The 18,352-nt window shown below is 34.4% G+C and overlaps 1 protein-coding gene across 3 annotated transcripts in view; it reads right to left on the bottom strand.

The window, feature by feature from the left end:
- The window catches only part of CERKL (ceramide kinase like), a 52,881-nt gene that overhangs the window by 17,448 nt on the left and 17,081 nt on the right, over window positions 1–18,352 (bottom strand). For all 3 annotated transcript variants that reach the window (XM_065637994.1, XM_065637996.1, XM_065637997.1), the window contains 3 exons: window positions 12,663–12,905; window positions 4,753–4,884; window positions 412–475 (listed from right to left, as the gene is read on the bottom strand). In XM_065637994.1, the coding sequence (XP_065494066.1) occupies window positions 412–475; window positions 4,753–4,884; window positions 12,663–12,905 (439 nt within the window). The remainder of the gene's footprint in view (window positions 1–411; window positions 476–4,752; window positions 4,885–12,662; window positions 12,906–18,352) is intronic.

Below are 18,352 nucleotides of genomic sequence, written 5' to 3'. Positions count from 1 at the left end.
AAGCATTTTCGCTCTCGACTCCAAGTTTCAAAGATTTCTTTTTTTTTTTAAATGGAAAAAAAATTCAAATTACTTTTAGATAAAATGTTCTCCATAAGTACTATTTGAATGGACAGAGCGATATACAAGGCGCTTGTGAAATTCTTGCAAATACAGAGATTGAAGCTTCTATGAAGCGTATTTAAGAAAGCTTTATGTTTATTTACCATTATGTATGAAATTAAAATACATATCTATTGTCAGTAAGTAATAAAGAACCAAAGCATTGAATGAGAACTGATTTTCTCAGTCTTAACATATATGTGAAACAGAGTAACTCATTAAATACCTACTAGCATAATTTTGGATGGAATACAAATAGAAACTGATGTGATGAGGTTTACTAACATCCATTGCCACTAACCAACTTACCCATCAAATGCCTGGAGTTCACATTCTTTAAGTACTGAGAGAGCATGACCTTCATATTCAGTTACTGTGGAAAAACAACATTATTTAATCATCAGAAGATCAGATAATTTAAGAGTTTTTTAATTTTTTTACCTTCTAACGTAAGGAACATAGAGTAATTCATTTCAGATATTTTAAAAATAATTGAATGCATTAGAAGTATGAGAACTTATGTTTTACAGTTACACTTGCTAAAAGGCCAGACATTAAAACTCAGCTTTTTAGTGCATTTAAATTCAGAGAATTAGATATGTTTTTGCATCGCCGTGCAAGTTTCAGCATTGACACAGTTAGTAAACTTCAGGAAAATGTAAGCATATCCTCAGTTAAGACTGAATTATTTCAGTATCAATCAAATTTAATTGCCTTTGTGTTAGGATATGCAAATTGCTAAATCAAAAATACGAGAAATTAAACAGAGAAGTACGAAATCAAGCCAAATACCAGTGACAACAGAATATAACACGCAGAGGAAGGTGGCACAAGTATACACCAGAGTTCATAGCCTCTGGAGGAAATGAATCTGTCACTCTACATTGACGTCTCTGTGTTTGCTGATACCCTACATAGCACTGTAAATGCCAGTGAAGACAGGATAAACTGGCATACTACAGATGGCACAAAGCATCATAACTACATTTAGCATTTTCTAGGCCAGCTTTGCCAGAAGAGGCAGCCCAGCTGCAGCCACCCATCAAAGATTTTTGCTGACTGACATGACACTTGCAGATGGATTTTTTGTGTAAGAATGTGCATCATTATATGCAAAATTACATTAATCTTTCATGCTTGCCTGTCCCTGGTGCTAGCATAGTTCAAGGCTTTTCTCCAGTGTTTCTAAACACTGTTAAAATTATTAGTCTTGGTGTCTAAAACAATCATTCCGTATCTGTACTTGTTATAACAGTATTTCTACAGACTATTCAAATGCTGCTTACAATAACTGAAAACACCTCTCTCCCTAAATATATGCACACACAAGAATGCATGTATACAGTGAGTGTATATATAATTTAATAAAATATCAAAATAAAAGTGATAACATTTTTACAATTCACACTAAACAATTGTATATCACCATATAACTTCAAAATCTTCCAACAGTATCAGCAAAGTTCTAGTGCTTGGTGGTTTTAAATTCTTAATTAAAAACTAGAATTATTTTTATTATACCAAAGGCAGAGAATTATCATTTTGCTACAGAAATACCTATCACTATAATAGCTTTTAGGAATTATTTATAGAATTTACTTTCATGCAGGACCTCTTCTGGAAGCTCAAAGCACAATATTTAAGATATCATACTCAGTTTTGCATTTACTGACATGAACTATCCTTTTGTCATTATCTGTAGACTGGGGAAAAAAGTGACCAATAAAACTGTGCATCATGCAAAAATGCAGAAAGGTTTAAATATTTTACCATTGCTTAACTATGAAAGAAATTGTTCCCATGAAAACAGAGTTGGTTACCAGGTACATGCTTTTTAAAGGAACATGATGAGATTTCAAAAGTTATGAATACGGTCTAATTAAAATGGTACTATAAGTAAGATTTTATTTTGTAAGAGAAAACATGCTCAGTGGTTTCCTAATACTGTTGCAAAATTAATTCACTCAAAGAACAACAACAGGAAAAAAAAGAGAACTCGTGTACAGAGAAATCAATAAAGGCAGTAAAAATTACTAGTGTTAGCCAGATTGATGGGGACTCCATCCTCTTTGCATCTAAGATCTTAAATTTGGAATTATATAGAGGGACTGCTGCAACACTTAACACTGGGGATAATGAGAGAATGACAGAGGCATCTATTTTGAAACACTGTGACAAAGAGTTAAGGAAAAAATTAAGTTTCCAGGAAAAAGATTCATGAGAACATACAGAAGAGCGATCAAGTAGAAAAAAAATGAAAAAATCCAACACTGACACAAAAAACCACACATCTAAAAAGTTTTCTGCAGGGTTGACAACTTCCAGAGGGGCACATAAATGTAATTCTGATAGTGTGAAAAAGCTAGATGTCTGAATACATGGATACATAGTCCTGTTCTAATTCAGGGGAGAGAAAAAAAAAAACCACTATGTATATAAATATTGGCCGTGTTTCAGGAAAGCAGTAACAGTGAGATACAGACTCCACAAAATCTGAAACAATTATGGGAGGGAAAAAAATTGTTCAATTTTCTTGAAATGAGGTACTTGTTTTATTGGAAGATGGTACCAGTAGACAGGACTTTCACTCAGCACCCACCACCACCCTTCTTTTTTTTTAAAATTTTATTTTAATGCATAATTCTTAATTATTTAGTTCTCTACCAGCATTTAAAACTGTAGTTTTCTCATTTTGCCTGTAGGAGGAGTGTTAGGCAGCTAATAAGCACAATAGTCTGGACATTGCCAAAATAACCTTATTTTAAGGATAAGCCATTAAACATATACCTGGCTAAAACTGGAAGTTTCTTTTCAAAATTTAAAACTAAAATAATAATAATTAAAAAAAAAAACTTTAACTGGTTTTACTGAATTAGGAAAAACATTTTTAAAACCACTACAAATTATATTCAGAGCTCATATGACATTTTATGAATTAATCTAAAAAATTATTGATACAGATTTGGTTTATTATTTCAGCTTTAGGATTCCAGGTGACACTGCATAGCTAAAAATATAATCTTACACAGGTTAATGATAATGCTGCTTTTAATAGGGTCTAAGAAACAAGGTTGTGTTCACAGCAAACACACACTAACCAGTAGTAAGGCATACAATTTAAAAAAACCAATTTTCTTTACATAGCTGTTTAAAGTAAAGCAATTAATAATTTAACAATATGACATAGCCATCTGTAACTAAGGTTTGCCTGACCAAAAAAAAAAATTCTTTCAAAAAACTGCGACCAAATAAGTCTAAGTTCAATTTCTAAGAAAACAATATTATGATTAATCTCTTCACACTGTCATCTGTGCCTTGCAGATGAAAAATACATCTGTGAGAATCAAAACTTATATAAAGCTACTGACATTCCCTTGTCAGTTAAGGGAAGTTAAGAAATTATCACTACAGAATTCTAACACAGACAATCTTTTTCATGTGTCTTTAATCTTCAGTTGATTTTACTTTATATTGTGGGCTAAGTAACTTAAAAATACACTCCTCATGCCTATATCAGATTTGCTCAGAAAGATTCTTGCCCTACAACCTGAAGTAGTCACAATTTCACAAGAAGTTTAATGGACAACTGTAGGATGAGCCCTCTATCTTATAATTTGTTTAAGATGGAACTGATTATTTTGCAAATCAACTACAACAGACATGGGAAAAAGACTTTTTGTTGTTAAAGGTCTTGCATCAGAGTTTACATGTCACATGAATTTGAAATGCATAATAAAAAATTAGCAATGTATTAAAGGGAATTGTAATGCTACGGATAAAAAATTATTTGGAATGGGAAATACTAACATAATTTCTCTGTAAACCTGGGTGTTTTCAGAGACCAAATTTGATGCAGCCTAAGTTTCAATCTCTTCACAGAAGGAGGCAAAAGTAATGATCAGATCATTAAGGTGTTACTGCTTTTAAAAAAATTCATTGTTTCCCTGTTCAATTTCTTACAAAAAAAGTCAATCAAGGGAAATAGCCAACGGGCAAATTCAGGACATAAAGCAGAACTCTGGCAGAAACTGGAGCCTTAAATGCAACCCTGCTATCAGGAACCCATTGCTGAGCAGAAGGCAGCATTGCTACAACATGAAAGTTCCACCTTTCATTCTCCAGTTCGCAAGTCATGCCCATGTGCCTCGTGAGAACTGCCCTTGTCATCACAGAACTTAATCACTCAGGCTCCATATCATCCCTGAAACTGAGTCAGAACCCATAAATAATGTCTCCTTTGGATAAGTCCCTCTTATGATGTCAGGCCAATAGATGTTGTCAGAAGAGAAGTAATATTTAAGGACACGTGTTTGTCAGAACGCAGGAACAACTCTTAGCAAGTACATACAACTCACACATTATGCTTGTTTCTTTCTATAGAATGCCTGCTTTAAAAAAATACAAAAAGTATATTACTAGTATTGATAGCTACAGGGGAAAATCTTTCAATGAATAACAGAATTACTAAACCATTTTTTGATAAAACGAAACTATATTATATTGTATATACCTATCTATTGTATATATCTACGGTTCCAAATGCACTACTTGCAGGCAAAGCCAATAAGGATTAGCAGTAAATTCAAATTGTCTTGCACACTTAAGTACTAGTTTCACAAAGGATTAAACTATGCTCTTGAAGCAACTTACCTGTGACATCAGTCTTGATGTCAGCAAGGTTGAAAAGAGGTGCAACTTGTTCATAATAAACATGAGTGGCTTCTCTTTTGTGACTGCTTGGATTGATGAACACTTTTAAGGATTTTGGTCTATTTTGAAAGCCTACAAAGAAAACACAAAACATTTAAGATTACACACAGCTCAGCTATTTTTACAGCTTGATTTTTAATATTAGAACCACTACAGTATTTTAACAGGATAAGTAAATTATAGTCTTTAAAAAGTTTCAGTTTCTTCTTGGATGTGTGCTATTTATCTTTAAATTACAGTACTGATTACTTTTGAGCGTACAGCTAATAAACAGTAGAAACTAATCACCAGGAAAAAAAAAGTATATGTCATAACCTAGTTAAACCCTGATACAGGAACAGTGTGAATATGGAGAAGTTAGAAGATTGGGCAACAAAAAACCCCAAACATCAAAAACTATTCTTCTTGGAATTTAATATGAAACACTCCCAGCAGGCATATGACAGTAACACCCAACAGAACTGATACTACAATCCAATATTTTTATTTTCCAAGATGCAAATCAAACAGTGCAAAGGAAATCCCTTATCTCAAAAGAGGTCTGAAGAAATACCAAGGAATAGAAAACTTGTTAGTATCATTCAGAAATCTGAGAAATATTGTTTATTTTTTTAAAAAAGTTACATGTAGGTCTTTGAAATAACAAACAGCATTAAGAAATACTGCTATGCAAACACTACCTTGTCTTGCACATTGATCCCATTAAGTAATTTTATTGTTCAGAATATTGCATTTTGTTGACTGGTAAATAATTTCTACTAAAACAATAACATTAGTCTTCAAATTCTCTTTTCTAGAATTCCTACAATTGTCATGATTCAGTGAGGTTGGTTTGCTACAAAAAGCAACTGGTGGTATATGATACTGCTGTTCCCTTGATAGTCATTTAAAATATATGATTTGTGCAATTTTGTATTTAATTAATTCATTTATAAATTCTAAATTTTCTTTTAGTATCAGGATAAACTATCACTTTCTTAGCCAAATGAAAGCTAGAATATCTGGCAACTATGCTGCTTTCAGCATTCAGGAACAAAATTAGTAGTAGGCCACAACTCCAGAAGAAACCAAGAGTGAAAGCACATTTTCCTGTCCCCTGTAGACTATTCAATTTTTACAGCCACAGGTACCTTCAGAGTGTCAGCTGGTACTTCCTGAAACTCTTCTTCCTCACTGTACCTCAATGACTGACCAGGAACAATTCCTCAGAGAAATTATAGCTAAGTACTATTTCAGCAGCAAATGGGAAAGTATTCCTTAAGATCAAAATATCTAATAACAATTATAAAAGTCCTATAGACTATTTTTTCACTTATTTAAACACAAAGATTCTGGAAATGAAAAGTAGCACTCTATCCAGTCTATGTTAGTAAATCTTAGATGATTTCTTCAAGATGCTGAAGGAAAATACTGAATCAGTTTGCTGCTATAAAGCATATATAAAAAACAGGATTTCAAATTCTATTTACTGCAAAATGTTACACACAGTGCCATGTCATTGCACAGCAAACTAATCCTGATGTATCCCTGACGCCCGATGAATCTTAAATGTCTTAGCTAATATGCCTTAGTACTTATATTTAAAAGTATCTCATTTAAAAAGGAGATAAAAAGAAAATAAGGAACTTGGTGAGGACAGCGGGTGTGCTGGAGGACAGAGCTGCCATTCACAAGGACCTTGATTAGCTACAAGAAAGATTTGACAAAAGCCTCAAGATATTCAATACAGACAAATACAAAGTCCATCACCTGGCCCAGCAAAACCCTCACAGTGGAGGCTGGGGACTGACCTCTTTAGACAGCATCTGGAGTTCCTGATGGACAGGGACTTGAACATGAGTCAACAGTGCGCCATTGATACCATGAAGGCCGAGTGCTTACTGGGTTGCAGTAACAAGAGGACAACCAGCAATTCAAAAGATATCACTATGCCCTTGAATCAACATCTTTTGAGCCTGAATCTCAAAAACTGCATCGGCCTTTAAGTTCCCCAGCACCAGACTGATAAGGTAGAGTGAGTCCAACAGAGAACTGTGACTACAACAAGCAGCTGAAGAGGCCACATGCAAGAGGCAGAGGCTGCTGGCTTTGTATAGCCTTGAGAAGACAATCTACCTAAATGCTGTCCTTAACTATCTATGTGGGAGTAACAAAGACCACCAAGCCAGACTTCTTGTAGGTGCAAGGACAAAAAGGGGACAGACACAAGTTACAGCAAGGAACCTTCCAATCTGAAATAAAGAAAAAACCCAAACTCTACCATGAGAGCGGTTAAGCCATGGATCACTTTGCTCAGAGAGCCTGGAATGTCCATCCTTAGAGATTTTCAAAACTTATCTGGACATGGCTCTTAGCAACCTGTTCTTGTTTAGAAGCTCACCCACTTTGAGCAGGAAGCTGGAACAGATAATGTCCAGAGGTCCATTCCAACCTAAACTATTCTTGATTCTCTGGAAACAGAAACAAACACTGCAGGTGTGAACTGTAGTATAATTTCTAATAACAGAAATCACAACACTAATGAGGAAGACTACACAAAAGTTCCCAAAGACTATTAAAATACATAAATCATCACCATACAGGCATTATAATAATTTTTATTCAATACACTTAACAAGAATCTGGTATTGTTGCAGTCTTTCAGAAGTCATAAAAATATTAAGACCAAAAAAAAATTTTAGTGACTTGATATTTTGCCTATAGTGTCAACAGAAATTAAACTGAAAACTACAAGAATTAAGACTCCTGATTTAAAAGATAAAATATTTACCCACATTCATAAATGTGCTGTCATGTTTCTTATCTTCTCTATGGGAACTGTTACCTGTGATCAGCTGGCCCTAAATGCTCAATCCCCACCAATACCCAGAGACACAAAACTGTAAAAACTGACTCAAGTCTTTGATTTCTAAGTAAAGCATACCTTTAAGCTCAAAAAAAAAATAGATACATATACATATATAAAAATATACTACAGAAAGCAGAGGTAAAGAAGAGTGACGTATAGAGTTTGTAGAAGTAGAGAAAGGTGTAGAAGTATCATAAATTCTGTTACCCAGAGAGTGCAAGCTACAATATTGCTAAAGCACCATTAGGAGAAAACTGAAGGAAAAAACCCCAAACATCGTTATCTCACTTAACTGTTTTTGAGTTTTAGGTGTAAAAATTTATTCCCCAAGTGGGAATACAAAGTTTTAAAAGAAAGCATAAGCAGGCAAAAGAATAAAGACTTTTCAATTGGTGGGGGGAAAAAGCTAGATTTTTAAGGAAACAGTTGAATTTGTTTCTTTTTTTTTTTTTAACCAAAAATTCATTCCTTAAATGATTGTAAACCAGGAACTGTATTTATGATTATGAAAAGTAGGTCAGAGTTAATACATAAATTCTAGTGAGACTTTCAATAACCAAATAAATTCACAGGAGAAAAGTGTTAGAATATTCTCTTTACGACTACTTGAATATCAACTGACATTTTTAGAGAGGTAAGCTATTTTATTTATAGAAATAGGTACCAAAAGAAGGCATTTGAGCAGAGACATGGTAAACTAGTGATGTGGTTTTGTTTGTGCCAAATGATTGCCAACTGACATGAAAGGATCATCATGCCAAAAATTATTATTTATAATTCCCAGCGTGATCTGGACATGTTATAACACACCAAAAAACTGAGTTTAATAAGAGAACATCCAATAACAGTAAAAAATTAAACTTTCATGCAATTGTATAGCAAAACTTCTTTTAAAGTATTTTAAAATAATAATAGTCTTTTAATTTTCTTTAAACAACATCTATATGAATGAATCAAATCTCTTTTACTGTGGTCTGCAACTGATTTCAGTCTGTCAGCCTTTTGGTGTTCTCCTAACTGGTATTCGGTTATTGTTTTCTGTGGCTGCTCCATTTGAAACGAACCAGCAGCCTAAGCAGGAAGGCCAACTGTTCCTCTAGTACTAACAAATGTGCTAATATGCACTAGTTTAAACTTGATCTATCAAGTGAATCAGTGAACCATGAAGGGTGGTGGGTCAATCAGGGTGTTCTGAAAACAAAGGCTCATAGGGCAGCAGAGACGCTATACTCAGACATACATCTGTGCTGCTTTCAGTTCTTAGCTTTATGAAAACGGGTTTATGTTACAAAAGTTAAGAGCCTGGAATCATGTCATTACCGCATACGCTTATAAATACTTTGTACAACAGTAAGAATATTATACATGAGGAAAATGAATAATATGAGACAGATTTGTTAATGTAACTATGGAGACACTACTGTTAATATTAACTAACCAAAGTTAATGTTTAACATTAATGGTTTAATTAAAACTTCATGCGTGAAGTTTCAGACATTCATATCAAATCCCACTGTGAGCGATACTACAGAATGGTAGATAAAAATAAAATGCACTTCCTGCATTTTTTTGCTACTTTGCCATTTATTGTTAATGACATTTAGTGTCTTCTGATAGTTTACAGAGTTTTTAAGCAAAACTTTTTCAAATCACCTGTTAATAAAAATAAGTCTTATCTTGCTGGGGGGAAAAAAAAAAAAAAGCTTTGGCAATTACGCACTTTCATTTCTGGGGCTATCTTAACCCTTTAAGTAACACTGGGCATTTGTGTGCATAGAGGACACTACATTAAACAGTGAATTCCAGTGATAGAGTATGTGCACTATATATGGCCGTAAGTCCAGGTACAAAAAGATGCGAAGTACAAAAGGATATCGCCAAGAGTCAAGTGTACAACAGGTCTGACACAAGATAGCAACATATTAGAATCTGTCAAAGCTGCCATCTGGGGCTTTCCAGGAGCCAGTCCAGAACCAAGGGTCCATAGGTGCATGCCTTAAGACGGCAGTGGTAATTTTATGTCAGTTTAACAAATAAGCCATATACAGAAGATCAATTTTCCTGAACACCATGTCATTGAGCAAGCTTATCATATCTAGCTGGCATGCATCTGAACAGCAGCAACGTTATGCAAATAAAAAATAACTTATTTAAAAGCAATAAGATGGTAGTTCATGTGTTTTGTTACTCTGCCACACATGCACAAAAAGCCATAATAGAAGCCACTGTGAATTCTACAACTGTATCTGTGTGTCACTTCTATTATGATAGGCATCATAAAAAATTATAGCCTAGTTAGGCTTTGAATTGAAATACTCTGAAATCAAGTTCCAAGCAACAGAGGATACCCACTATGAAGAGAATAAGAATGAGCAGGAAAAACCATGCAAGAAACATTCATGTCAGACATAAAATGCACAGTAAAAGGAAAACTGTATATATGGTATTTCAGAAAAAAGAAAAAAGTGAGATCTTCACTAGAACAAATCTCCAAAACAAACTCTGGCTTGTATCATCACTGACAAACTTGCTATTGTTGTTCCTTAATGAATGTGTATGCGTAAAAATCTAAAACTTGTCAAAGAGCAAGGTAAATAAATAGAAATTGCATTTATTTTCAAAGGAGAGACAACTCTTCATACTATTTAGTCATTCTGACAAATGAAAATGCATGTTTACTGATAGCCATACCCAAACATATATACATTCCACTTTGGTATTAATAAATCACCTGCTTTTAATTTGTCCCAGCCTAGAAGCAATAAAAAAACCTTGAAACAAATAATGCAGCAGTTAATGAAAATTTATTTTGTGATCACATAGATTAGAAAAGAGACATATACACTTAATTGTGACCATTTTAGAAGAATGAAATTTTAATTTTATCCTGCAGTTCATAAGGAAACCAAAAAGGAGCCCATTTGAGTTCATTAACAAAGATGTCATCAGCACCATTACGAAAGCAATCTGTGGCAAAAACTATGAAAGTTCATCACTGTTTCAAGCAGAGCTATATCAATGTGCCTTCTGAGATTTCACTTACTGAGGAATCAACAGAAGTTGTCTGCATTTTACACTTTTAGTTCAGACTTGAATCCCACTGGGAACAATGTTTGGTACATTTTAAATGAGAAGATTTTTTTCTGAATTACACCATTACTATACCATCACTGTTTGAATTACTGGTAATGTGCCTCTGCCACATTGAATGCAGAAATGATGCTGCTTTTTTGCTGATTTTCTAGATAGAAAGGCAGTTTGAATATTTATTTAGACTTAAAAATGTAACAGTATGAAAACTACTTTTATTGTAACTACAGAACTTAAAACAAAAAACACATTAGTAAATAATATTTTGAGGGTTGTGATTGGTTATTTTTTCACCTCCGAGTCCTGATTTTTCCTAAAGTAAAAGGAAAGGAGAAAAATGTACTGATTAGAGATCAAGAAAAATCTGCACAAGGTTCAAGCTTCTGGAGAAAGACCGAAGCTGAAGGGAGAACTAGAAACAGCAACATTGCACCGAATGTTTTTTTCGGGTTCAGGTGGCTTCCAATTACAAAGCTATAAAACAGAGACTGCACCTCGAAGTCAAGGCAACCTGAGCAAGAGATACTGCAGCTTTTTCTCTGTGAACATATGGTACCACTGCTCCTGATGGATGGAGGGTAATCTGGGAACAAAACAGACATTTGCTCCTTATGCAAATGTCCTTGCCTTTATGGGTAGCTGGAGATCTGCAAGAATCTTGGCACTTCCGCAGATTGAGGTATTTCGTGACAAAGTCTTTCAAAAAGGTGCAAGGGAAGGCATTTTTAAATACACATTTTATTTGGAAAATCGAAAGCATATTGTAAGCAAACTATGTAAGAATGCGTTCTTAATAACTCATGTTATTTTACTTTCTCTAATATTTGTTTTTGACAAAAAGTCACTTTACTAGAAGTACACTACAAATCGCTATTGGAAGTGTTGTTACACTGCAAACACGTAGGATTTGAATTTTGTAATCTGGCTTAGTATAAACAATTCAGTGTGAGTTTTAATAGTCTGTTACAAGATGGATTGTTTTTCTTCTGTAGTATACAAACTAATTTGCTATAGTCTGTAAACACAGACATTTTGGAGCTAAATCAGAGTTTGGTTCGTGGCTTTTTGTCTTGGTTTTGTTTGCTTGTTTTTTAAATCACAAGTGTGCTATATTCTATGTCTTTCCAACATTCACTGTATTAAATTACAGTGAAAAGGTTTTGTTTGTTGTTGTTGTTTATTTGTTTTCCCTAAATGGTGAATATTTTTTTTCTTGAATTTGATACAGCTTCCATGAAATAAATGCAACTATCATGGGTTAAACAAAGCATCCTGAAACTGGCATTAGGCCAGGCAAACACAGAAAGATCTTTTTAAAATAAAGTATTGCCTCTCATCACTAGCTAATGTCAATACATTTTGTATCAGATTCTACAATAAGAGTCCTACAGAACACTAAGAGCACTTCCACCTGTAAATTTATAAAGAGGAAAGCCTCTCCAATTAGCCTCTTAAAAGAATCTGTAGGTCTCAGGTGGGAGCTCCTGAACAGTCACTAGGAAGTCCCTGAAGGGTTCCCAGGACTGCAGCAACTGTAGTACTATCAGATGTGCTGCAATTCCAAGTGACAACATCAACAACTTATATTTATTTATTTAAGAAGTAGATTTCCCAGAAGACTCTTCAGTTAGAATACAGTAAAAGCTACTTATTTTCAGTAGCTTCCAAAACAATTCCAAAACATAGCACCAATTTGTTTAATTATTAATTATAATTATTATTGCCACTTTCCTAAATTTTACACTTCACCATGTAAACCTTTAGTAGTAAACATTTTCCAGCAACAATATTCATATCTGACTTTCTTAACTCCCACAGGCAAAATATTTTTCTAGGCTTCACTCAACCTTATGTACAGCCAACAGAAACAAGTCTGAAATAATAACGACATGAACCCCAGTTAAGTGCTTACCATTCAAAATTTCCTTTAGGTGTCTAAACCATGTATGACAATGATCTTCACTTAGGTTATTTAAATTGATAGCGCAGTCTGTTAGCTTATTCTCTTCTTTATCCAAGCATTTAAAAATTGTGATGCCCAACAAAGTACCACCTTTTTTCTGCCCTACAAAACGACGACGTTTCAGTTTTACCGAAAATACATCTTTCATTTCAATAATCTCCTCCTGAGCTTGTAATACCATAGTGGAATCACCTGTACGGGGGAAGGAAAAAAAAAAAAAAAGTGTTACCAATATTATTAGGAGTAAGATCTAAAAAACCCATATTATTATGGCTTCATATCTAGCTTCACTTATTCCATCTGCTCATGCCTATATTGAAACTTACTGCATATCATTTGCCTCAATCACTGGTCTTATATTTTACCAACTTTATTTTGGTTAGGTGTCTGGCTATGCAAAATTCAAAATTATTTCAAAGAGGTTATTTAATCCTTTTTCTGACATTCAAAAAATGAATAAAATTGCAGACTTTAAGAACAGTGAACCACTTTTATGTATTTGCATTCAAAAAGCAAATTCTTCATTGAATTCTCCTAAATCATAGCAATCGTATTCTCCTCAATCATAGATCAGAAAGTGTGCTGTGACTCAAGCTGACTAGGTGCTCAATGTATTTTTTCATGTGATACAATTGCTGCCTTTTGGGCTTACACTAAACATATATCAGAAAATAATTAAGCAAAAATAGAAAAATAAACCAAAAGCGTGTCACCCATCTTATCTTTCATTTTTGAGTTATGAACTTACTTCAGAAGACAAGTAAAAGAAAAATAGTTTCAAAATTTCTTATGATAGTTCAAAACCCTCACACTGGGGGAGGTTTGTGTGAGGCTGGAATACTGGGTGAAGGTTTTCTTATCTTAGGGCTGTTTTACACACGGCCCTTGTGGCTGCAGACACTATTGCTTCAGTGACACTGGTTCCAAATGCCTATTGGAGATGTAGCAACCAAACTACCGTGCTGCAGGCTTCTGCTTTTTCTGTTCTCTTGACCTGTAAAATACCTGATTCCTCAAAAATAAAGTCAAATACACAGAGTGAAGGAAAAAAGTCGCTGTTCCTGTAGGTGTCTGATACTCCAGACACAAAAGTTTCCCTGCTTTCTTTGTAATTACAGCAGATCTGATATGCTAGACAAATAAAGATCCCTTTGCAGCCCAAGGCAAGAAAAACTAGAAACCAGAAACCTTTTTCAAATCCAGCAACAACTCAGTCAAGTGGTTTCTCAATAGGAAAAGCCATAACAGATTCTGTTTGATGAATATTTGCTGCATGTTCTACTGAAGCGCCAGAGAGAAGCTCCAAAATAGTATTTTGACTGTCTTCCTGGAGAAGATGGACAGCCCTGCAGATGTGAGACTGCAAGATCAGGTATCACCTATTTCATTATCGCACATGAAGCTGAGGGCTTCAGAAAGTCATACATTTTCTGAGCAGGAAAATAAAGCCTGTGGCAATTCTTGTAACCGTTTGAAACTGGCATTTCTCAACATCATTTCTTGAACCAAACTATGCAGTGATCATCTTTCTATCCAGAAATCCTGGAGCAATGCTAACATGCCTTGAAGCTCACGTCAGTATTGCCTCTCTGAACAATCATCAATCAACCCATTTTAGTATTGTTCCTGTTCCACACCCATAACCTACTGCAGATAGAAGCATGACGTTATTGTATTTCCCATACATTTGACCACCTTAATTTCTCCATGTGTCAGCTACTAAGGTGTAAAATTGGACTAAAACCACTCCGTACTTAGTCAGAATACCGTGACAAGTAAATGTTTGTGTGCGCTGAGATAGTATATGGGAAATTGTCCGTAGTGCAGAGTTTCAGAAGTATGCAGCAAATAAACAGAAGGCAACTCAACAAAATATGAAACAAAACAAAGCTTAAAGTACTATAATAACTGCTGTAAAAGTGCTTTCTATAAGATACATTGAATGAAACCAGGGGACTGAGGGGAAAAAAAAATTGCATGATTCCATTTGAACTCTGATTTTACATGCACTCAAAGGGTGAGTGGACATTGTACAAGCAACCTTAATACTAACATTACCAAATCTGAGAACTTGATTTTTTTTTTTATTTTTCAAAATTTGTATTGCTCTTCTAAAACATTTGGGTGTAAATAGTCTTTGTAGGCCTTAAATGAAACACCTATTTGTGATGTCCTGAATCACTTACCTAGACTTACATAGTTTAGTACCTTTATTTATGACTTGTTTTAATTTTAAAAACAGCATTTCCAAGGAGGTCTGCTTATCTTTTTGTGGAAAGTCTCACTGTCAGACATACAAAACACTGAAAATTCCAGCACGCAAACTCAAAGTTTCAGGAATGGGTAAACATAAAGACATGTGAAATACAGGGTGTTTCAAAAAGATGGACCCAATTTCAAAGCATAGTAATTTCACATTGGGTATGTCTTTTTGAAACACCCTGTATAACAGCTGTTCTGCAGCAACAGAGAGCTGCAGTATTTATTCCCCCAGACCAATACAAATATGTTAAATAAGTTTGCTTTTTAAATATTTTTAAACAAATAACATTTTGGATTAAACTGTTAGTTTTGCTGAGAATATCACAAATTCTGTTATGCTAAGGTTATGTATATACATCACAAATAAATTACAAATAGTAGCCTACTCGTCCTGCACAAATCAGGTCAAATGAAAGCGTGTTAAAATACTTTTTATTCCCCCTACTAGCTTTCATAAAATGACATTTAGTCATGAGGCAGGTAAGGCTTTTCTAGTCTTGTTTTCATGCTGCTTTTTCAGCCTGATATTTATTTCCCTTACATCTTCCTCTTATTCTGTACCTGTCAAATTCTTGTGTTGTTCAGATGCACATCGAAACTTTTGAAAATTAAAATAATACATTCTTACTAGGCTGAACTACACTTTCAAAACCAGTATTTGACTCTAGTTGTTTTACTGGAATATATTTTCAGATACAGCTTGGAGAACCATATAAACTGTAGGAATACTGAATCATACAAAAGCATCATCCTCAAGTTTTAAACTGTAGAGGAGATATTGAATTAGCTAGTAGGATTAGGACAGCCAATTTTTACTAATGTTGAAAAGAAGTCTGCACAAAAGTCCCTAGGTATATTCTATAATTTTCATCTTCTGTTTTTACTGAAAATAAGATCATCACGAATGCAGTAAAAATTTATAAAACAATTCGGATTGAAAAACATAAGTCATGAGCTACATTTATAAAATATTTATAGTATGTAACAACAACTTAGTTTACTCTAAAGTGTATCTTGGATTAGACACATTTTTAAACTTAAAAAAACCTATTGGTTCATTAGTATCATATTGGTTATTGCTAGCAGTTTCAGGACATTAACTGTCCTCTCACATTACTTAGAAAGATATTGGGTACCATCTGTTCTTGCAAGAGATTTAAGTATACATCTATTAGATATCGTGCTATTTATTTAATTCAGTACCCACTTCCCATTGTTGTATCTTCTGAAAAAAAAAGTCAACTTAATTACAAGGAATAAAGATAATCTCTTCTACCAGGCTGCCTTGTCATCATGAGAGCAGAGAGGGAACCTGTATAAAGTAGGTTACAGGCATTAGGAAGAGTAAAACTAACAGCACTTAACATTTAACAATGATCTAACAAAAACAGAATATATGGCACTTTAAAAAAAATTACTATAAGCCAAGGGCTTGTCTAAACCAATCTCAACACATCTGTCTGATGTAGAGCGTAAACAGGATTAGAGTTGGATTTATCTGCTTGACGCTAATTGTACTCACAGTTTCTGCACATGTCCACTTTTTTTTCCAAATACAGCATCAAAAAAAGCCTGCCCGGATATGTGAATTTCTAGGAAGTTTTATGCCCCTATTTATCTTCTCACTGATTTCAAGTAACGGGACTATCCTACATTTTTCCTATTTATCCTCATCTAATCTCCTATTTAATGAAAAATGATGTCTAAATACACCACACTGAGCTAAATCAAAGGGTGAGGGGCTAATTCACTCAAAGTTTAATTGTAAATACCAAACCAAATTTTAATTAGTTAAGAGTGTTAAACTAAACTTTAAACAAATAGATCATCTCATGTTTAAAGCAAAATTGATGAAAACATACACAAAAGAAAAAGCAGTACTACTGAAAAATAGAACTTTGTAAAGAGAAATCCAGTATTAAAATATCAACTCTGACACTTCAACAACAAAACATTTATTGGACTGGTTTCCTTCAATAGAGGCCCAACATCCAGAAGTGGTATTTGAAGAATTAAATTCTACTGCAAAGTTCTGGAGTACATGGGATACAGTAGAAAATGTACATGAAACATGGCTGTATAATTCAAGTATGACAATTGGACATTAAGGAAAACCTATTATACTCCCTTGGCCATAAATTCTTCCTATGGCCTTTGGCAAGACACCTAGTCCCACTTAACTACATTTAGTAGATAAATCTCTTAAACATTTAAGGTTCTCTATCCCATTATGCTCTCAAAGTTTACTTCATTAATAGTCGATTGCTTTAGCTGAGTGCAGTGTAACATTATAGAAATAATTAGAAAGAAAAATCATCAAGACTATACCAAAGAAAATACAGCAATCAACAGTAACTATTAAGCCCTTTTTTCCCTACTATAGCCTACAGAGCACAATAAGTAGCATACAACTCATTCATAAAAGCTCTACAGAGTTTCCAGCTACACCTTTGATTAAGAAGGACTGGCTATGAGAAATATAAAGGAGCAAGTATGATCATCCTTGCCAGAAGAGCTGAGAATCACTGTATAGCTTTTCAGGCTATTTAACATTAAATTAAAGACTAAAAACATGAGCCATAAAAGCTATTTTCAGAACTTCTAAATTTTGAAGGGTTTTATATTTCAAAAAGAGAGGTCATGCAACACCTTTGGCAAAATTTGATGCTATCCCTCTTACGCTCTTCTGCAAGCAGAGAAAGCAAAATTGCACTTTCTGCTTGCCAAGAGTTTCAAAGAGTAAACTGAGGAGAACACGGTACAGCAAGTGCCGGATTAGGGAGGAGCTGGTTTTCCCTTGAAGATTACATTTACACTACTCCAGTCCTCCTAGAGAAGCACAACATAACTGAGGCCCTAGTACAGAAAAACGTTTTTCAGACTGTGTGTAATGACTTCCTTGGAAACAGCAAGAAGCTCAGAAAGTACTACAAAGTATTAAAGAGATGCATCTCAGTTCCTCCAGAGCTGGAGAGTAAAAGCGGTGTGTAACTACTAACTTAATCTTTTAATGGCAGCTATTCACTTGCAGCAACAGCTGTATTCCTTCAGGGCAGAAAATTGATCTTAAAAATATCTGACAGGAATACAACCAATTTTCATTCTCCTCCTCCAGAGAGTCTGAGGGTGAAGTGATGTATTTTGCCAAGCCAATGCAATACCTTGCTGCTAATGCTTCTTCCAATACCAGCACCTACCCTCACTTACCTGCCACAACTGTGTAGTCCAGCCCTTCTCCTTACATCTGGCACCTGGCAAAACCAGGTTGAGTCAGTTCAACTCCCTAAAGTAACAGATTGTCCAGTTCATTTTTCTTTTTTTTTGCTGGCTTAGTCTTCTGACATTTTTTTTAATATAATCAGTTCAACACAAGTTGT

Source organism: Caloenas nicobarica, chromosome 6 (genome assembly GCF_036013445.1).
Source record: "Caloenas nicobarica isolate bCalNic1 chromosome 6, bCalNic1.hap1, whole genome shotgun sequence".
NCBI lineage: Eukaryota > Metazoa > Chordata > Aves > Columbiformes > Columbidae > Caloenas > Caloenas nicobarica.
The sequence above is the reverse complement of the archived record's forward strand: the minus strand, read 5'-3'. Positions and strand labels throughout refer to the sequence as shown.